The sequence below is a fragment of the Oncorhynchus tshawytscha genome, linkage group LG10, assembly GCF_018296145.1.
Source record: "Oncorhynchus tshawytscha isolate Ot180627B linkage group LG10, Otsh_v2.0, whole genome shotgun sequence".
Classification (NCBI taxonomy): domain Eukaryota; kingdom Metazoa; phylum Chordata; class Actinopteri; order Salmoniformes; family Salmonidae; genus Oncorhynchus; species Oncorhynchus tshawytscha.
Genome location: NC_056438.1, coordinates 13,145,178 through 13,151,962, shown reverse-complemented (window position 1 = coordinate 13,151,962; position 6,785 = coordinate 13,145,178). Strand labels below are relative to the sequence as shown.

Below are 6,785 nucleotides of genomic sequence, written 5' to 3'. Positions count from 1 at the left end.
CATTCTGCTGGGAGTAAAGTACAGAGTTCATTCATTCTGCTGGGAGTAAAGTACAGAGTTCATTCATTCTGCTGGGAGTAAAGTACAGAGTTCAATCATTCTGCTGGGAGTAAAGAGGTCAATCATTCTTCTAGGTGTAAAGAGGTCAATCATTCTGCTAGGTGTAAAGTACAGAGTTCAATCATTCTTCTAATAGTAAAGTATAAGTTCAATGAGAAATGTATGTTCTCTTTATTGCAGATCCACTTTTAGTTATAATAATATTCAGACAACTTGTTTAATAATGATGATATGTGTTTGGGGGGGGATTTCACATGACAAGATGAGAAGGTTTTGGTGAGAGAGACTTTCAAGCAGCAAAATGAAAATCATTAATACATAACACCACGTGTAAAAATGTCATACTTTAATAATAATTCCAAACATAGCTTTTTCTAAACATACAAAAAAGAAAAAATCTTAGATACAGATAAGTACAGGTTTATTTTCTTCAATAGTCGTGCTTTTTCACTCCGTGTCGTTTTTCGTTTTTCATCATGAGAGATCTTACAACAACGAACAGTTAAAATGCACTTAGCCAAAAAGGAAATTATAGTTTCCATTATATACTGTTGTTTGGATGTTTTCCATCCTCCTCGGTTTCAAAGGAGCGAATCCTAACTTTCACTTAAGTCAAATTTTCACTTTGTCTCCCATTGACATCAATGCATGACTAAGTGAAAATGTGACTGTAGTGGAAGTTACTAAACGACCCTGAACCATAGTATTAAATGACTGTTGGCCAGCATACACTAGCTAACCAGCCACTACTGTTCGTTTACATGGGAGGCTGTTGAACTGGGAGTTAGTTTCACCATGGCAACACTTCCTGGTGCAACAACCAACACACAGCTACACAAACAGCCACCTAGATACAACAACACCACCCCTACTAGATATGTGCAATCAGAAATCACCTTACATCTGGAGGCCTCAGAAAAATAATCATTACAAATTTTAAAAAACAAAAACATGGACTAAAGTCTAAGTCAACCATATACAGTAAAACAACACCTTGCACATTCTTTTTAAAAACAAAGTCCCAGATGGCGCCCTATTCCCTATATAGTGCACTACTTTTAACCAGAGCTCCATGGGATTCCTTATTGGCCCTAGTCAAAAGTAGTGCACTATATAAGGAATAGGGTGTAATTTGGGACGAATCCCAGAAACAAAAAGGTGTTTATATATACTGCAATGCTACCACTGGTTTTAAATGCTTCTCCGTTGAATCGATATAGAGCCTGTTAAAGAGACAATGCTAGGCGGGTTTTGAGGAAGACACTGGACAGTGCTGGTGAGATGGACACGGTAACACAAACACACACACACACAAGCATGAGCACACACACACAGACACACACCTGTTGGGGGTGGGGTGGGGTATTAGGGGTCTACTTCGAGTTCAATCACAGTTGCCATAGTAACGTACAGTCTCAACATCTTAACTTGACACAATGTACAAAGAGAACTTTACAGAAGCAGTTAACACAAAATGAACATAATGACGACGTCAAAACAACAAAGAGGTGGAAGGAGGGAATAGAATGAAGGAGGGAAGGGCGCGGAGCAATGTCATTAAGGAACATAAAAAGATATCACCTGTGTTTCTTCTTAACCCTACAAATCGCATTTCAAACTGGAAAGGAAAACGCATGACTTAATAATCATTATCGTCACCATCATAATAAAACACAAAACAGAACTCAGGCGATCTACTCGTCATCCTCCTCCTCATCCTCCTCCTCCTCGTCTTCCTCATCGTCGTCATCATCATCGTCGTCCATATTACTCTTCGTCATGGGCTTTGGGGCCATTGCCATGCTCGGAACTACCACCTTGCCCTTACCGGACTTATAGTCAGCAACGTCCTGGGGGAGTCAAATGTGTTATTCGACTGGCTGGGACAACATTGGGTGTTGTCCGGGCTACATTGGCTAATCAACAGTGGTGGATATTGGTGTCCAATTTGAGCTTCTCACTTGGGGTCAGGTGACAGAAACACACTGGATTCTATTTAATTTGATTGGTTGATTGGTTGGTAGATGTTTTGATCGGTAGCGATGTTGTCAGGTTATTATTAAAGTGAAGGTTGTTTTTAATAAGGTACCTGGTTGAAGTGTGTGTGTGTGTGTGTGTGTGTGTGTGTGTGTGTGTGTGTGTGTGTGTGTGTGTGTGTGTGTGTGTGAAAATGTGCAATGTGTGACTGTAAAACGGTGCAGATATCAGATACAAGGTGTAATGTAACCAATCAATTCATCAATCAATATAAATGTTACTTCCTGGTAATTATCTTTGTGTGTATGTGATACAATACAATACACAGGTAAGTTAGTTTACCTTCTGGTAATTATCTTTGTGTGTATGTGATACAATACAATACACAGGTAAGTTAGTTTACCTTCTGGTAATTGTCTTTGTGTGTATGTGGTACAATACAATACACAGATAAGTTAGTTTACCTTCTCGTATTTGTCTTTGAGTTTGTTGGCCTTGATTAGTTTACCTTCTGGTAATTGTCCTTGTGTGTATGTGGTACAATACAATACACAGATAAGTTAGTTTACCTTCTGGTATTTGTCTTTGAGTTTGTTGGCCTTGATCAGGTAGGGCTGTTTGGTGGCATCAGTCAGGTTGTTCCATTGCTCCCCCAGTTTCTTGGCCACGTCCCCGATGCCCAGGCTGGGGTGCTGGGCCTTGATCTTGGGCCGGTGGTCCGCACAGAAGATGAAGAAACCAGAGCTGTGGAGAAATTATTATTTGATTTATTATTGTGTTTTTTTTTTTTTCATTTTAGTGTGTCGTGATGTCTGATGTGTGTATTGATATACTTACTGAAAACCAAAACATGAGTGAAGGAGTCTGTGTGTCTGTGTGTCTGTCTGTCTGTCTGTCTGTCTGTCTGTGACTCCATCCATGTATGTGTGTGCCAGTCTGTGTGTGTGATACGTACGAGGGCCTCTTTGGTGCGTTGGGGTCCTTCTTCCTTCCCTTCTTGCCTCCAGGGGCGAAGTGCATCATCTCGTTGTCATAACGCACCTTATCCTGCTTCGCCATGTCGTCAAACTTCCCCTTCTCCTTACCAGACATCGTCTGGGGGAAAAAAAAATCACAACATTTACACCACTTAAAACATTCCCAGCAATAGACTTTGAAAGGATGAACACATGGGCAGTGTTCATTTGGTACCATATGGAAAAAAAACGGATTCAAACAGAGAGGTCTATTGAAGGTCGCCTAATTGTCATTTAATATAAGAAGCCAGCATGATATGTGGTCTTGTTGCGCCACCTGCAGTACGGAACATGTAACCACACCTTAGTCAACAAATAACTTGCCGTTCTTGATTTGTAAGCTTTAGGCTACCACCCGGTTTGTCCTTTAGGGGAACAATAGATTTGGGAGCAAAAGATTGATTGAATTTAATTTTGGTAAAACTCAATTAAATGAACTTGACCTCTGTCCCAATAACCATTTGTGTGGGCTGCGTAGTGTGATGTATTGGCCAGGCAACACTACATGGCATGCTAGTTAATAATCTCAATCCCATCATCCTCATTATCTCATCTCTAGAACTGTGAAATAAGATGTGAAAATATTTTTTTTTGCATAAAAAACATGATATGTCACCAATCAATTAATCAACTTCATCGTGAAAACTAACTAGAAATTGTTATTAATTGTCCTTCAGGGACCAATAAAGTATCCATCCATCCATTCCTCACCTTCCATCTTCCAGAGCACTTCTTGGAGAACTCAGCGAAGTTGACAGGTATCTCAGGAGTCTTCTTCTTGTGCTCCTCACGGCAGGTCTGAACGAAGTAGGCGTAGGAGGACATCTTGCCTTTGGGCTTCCCTGGAGTGCCTTTAGCCATCCTGGTCACTGGGCGGGGCCTAGCTGTGGTCTGGAACTCGTTGATTGGTTAATTGGTTGATTGGGTCAGTATCTGGTGAGAGTGGAGAGAAGATGAAAATGGGTTAATTCAATGTTGTGGTTTGATTTTCTTCTGGGAAAGTGAACCTGTATACTATTTTTTTTCAGGTGATGCAAGTACCAAAGCACATTGACCATGGTATGTTCATTTCAATGAATATTTCAATAAACACTTGATGACATTTGTGAATGGAGAGTCAAACACAATTCATGTTGGAGACTAACTGTGGTCTTTATTGACAAATTCATTCAGACATAATGTGATTACACAACACCCAACAGATTAATTTAACATCATTGACCACTGGTGATGGTCAACTTCACATTAATGGCAAACCACCTTGATGACACAGTGCTTCGGTCCAAAGACCATTCAAGCCATGAACTTGACAACCCTCATGAATTCATGACATCTCATGAATTATGTTGTTGTTTTCTAAATTGCTTGTCTTTTTTTGTGTTGCTTTAAAGAGCTTTGAGATTCTTTATATAATGAAAAGTACTATAAAAGTTTAATAAATTATGATTATTATGGTAGGTGGTGGAACCATAGAAGGGAACAAGGGAATTAGAATTTAGAGGGAGTTCTAGAATAAGAATCAGTTTTAGAATTATAATGAATTCCAATTAGCTGTAGAATAAGAATTGGTTGGAATGCATTTGCATTCTGTAGGTGTGATACGGGAGAAGATGTGGAATTGGCCAAGGAGTCTTAGAATGGAGAAAAATGGGGAATTAAGGAAATGTGGCTAGGAGACTATGTGCTGTTGTAATGTCTGTTTTTACTATGTAATTACAATGGAGTGTAAGGTTTTTATTTTCATTTCTCAAATACTTTAAATGGTTTAACTAGGCTATTTGATAAATGTCATTCTTGGGAATGTGAATTGATATTTATATATAAATTCAATTTTGGAAAATAATCTAATTCTAATCTAGATTTAATAACTAGGCTATTTGAGAAATGTCATTCTTGGGAATGTGAATTGATACTTAGATATAGATTCAAATTTGGAAAATAATCGAATTCTAATCTACAAAGTAAATGAGCATTTTTACAAAACACCTCCCATTAGAATCTCAATCAAATAAGAAAGCCCCCACCATATTCTCCCCTCGCCACCGCCCATCTCCTTGTCATTAGCCATTTTCTGCCTTTTATTTTCATATTTTTTAGCTCTCTAAACTTTACTCCATTGCATCCAACGCAACGCGAACTTTACTTTCTTCATACCAGCTATAGTATAGGGAGCGCTCCGACTAGTTACTATGTTGCGATAGAATGAGACGCTTCAACTACACATACAGAGAAAAATAGAGAGGTCATCAACGCGAATTATTCATCTTCCATTTTGTGAAATGCGTCCTCATGAGAGAAACTCCTGTTTATTTTCCACCTTCTTGCCTATTTCAATCTTACTTTGCCAGAAATGTTATTACTTTTTCGGTTTTTAATTCCCCGCTCCGTACGGTAGCTCAGTCCCAGTTCATAGCGCCTAGTATTGGGTAGTGTGGCTGCTATACAGGCGAGGAGAGTGCTGTTCTTCACTGGAGCTCCCATTGAATAAAATGGCTTCTGTAGAGCGAGGGGAAGGCTTACGCGGCTGACTATGTAACAAAGCGATACACACCCCCCTCCGGTTCCAAGAGCTATAACGACTAAATGTGACCGCTAATTAAAAACAAAACAACGTAGTCAGATAAAACAAAGACCGTTCTTTTTATTCGGGTTAATATATTAAAACTGTCATTTCGTATTTCGTGACATTTCACTGTTTTCTGAAGTTATACCCCTGACTGTCGCTTGGTGCATTGCTCTCGGTAACAAAGACAGTGCGCCAGCCATCCTGCTGCAATCGAGAAGTTGCGAAAATGAATAAAAAGGGGAAAATACAAATACTTTAATGCAGAAAGTTAGAGATAAACATTTCGAATGGAAAACGAAAAAGTGCAGTATTTTTCGTCCGTAGATAATTTGTTTTTCTCCAACAATTCCCCGTCCCTTCTCTGCGTTAGCGCTGCCTTTCCTCAATGGTTTAAATCGCCAGCCATTTTACTACATGGTGAGAGCAATCATTTGACTAAGGGCGATAACAAATCTCAAAAACAGCTTTTCGACGATGACATTAACATTTTCTTTACATTGTTGAATAGGGATAAAAGAGTTCAGCGGAAAACAAACGTTTATTCTGAAAATGTATGATTATTTATGTAGATGACATCGAAATCGGGTCGCAATAGAAGAACAGTGTTATTCGTAGACAGGCTATAGCCAGCCATATTCACAGTGTTACACACAGCAGCGATGCGTGTGAGGAATACAAGCCTCAGAAAATTACAGTTTAATAACTTTTGGTTACTTTAAAAATCAGGAAAAAACAGAGTCCACGAGACAACAGTGACATTTTCATTTTCTTTATGATAAATGACCGTGTAAACAATATTAAAATAGATCAAGGCCATTTTCAGCAGATTTCTGTCAATACCACAATAAATCACACATTATGGGGGAAAAAATTATCAAACACTATTTGCCTGCAAAATGAATAACATCTAAGCACATTTAAACCACAATTGCACTAAAATACCACAGAAAGACTTAACAATAACATAATCTCAATTCAAATTATTAAAATAACCATGTCATTTAACACAAGTCAATGTTATAAATTATTCAAATGGTGGTAGTAAAAAATAATGCAATGTTATTATTGTTATAACAAGTAACGTACCTGTATTGTTAAGCAGCAGTCAAGTCAGTCTGGATTCTGGAATCCTACAGTCTCGCCTTTCTCCTGTCTTCTCTATCCAT

The 6,785-nt window shown here is 38.6% G+C and overlaps 1 protein-coding gene across 1 annotated transcript; it reads right to left on the bottom strand.

Moving 5' to 3' along the window:
• Window positions 1-389: 389 nt before the first annotated feature.
• On the bottom strand, window positions 390-6,785 carry LOC112237503 (high mobility group protein B3-like). Its single transcript, XM_042328152.1, has 5 exons — window positions 6,706-6,785; window positions 3,765-3,986; window positions 2,993-3,132; window positions 2,607-2,781; window positions 390-1,910 (listed from the first exon to the last, which is right to left on the bottom strand). Exons 2-5 carry the CDS (start codon window positions 3,912-3,914, stop codon window positions 1,755-1,757), a joined length of 621 nt encoding a protein of 206 aa, XP_042184086.1. The 5' UTR covers window positions 3,915-3,986; window positions 6,706-6,785; the 3' UTR covers window positions 390-1,754.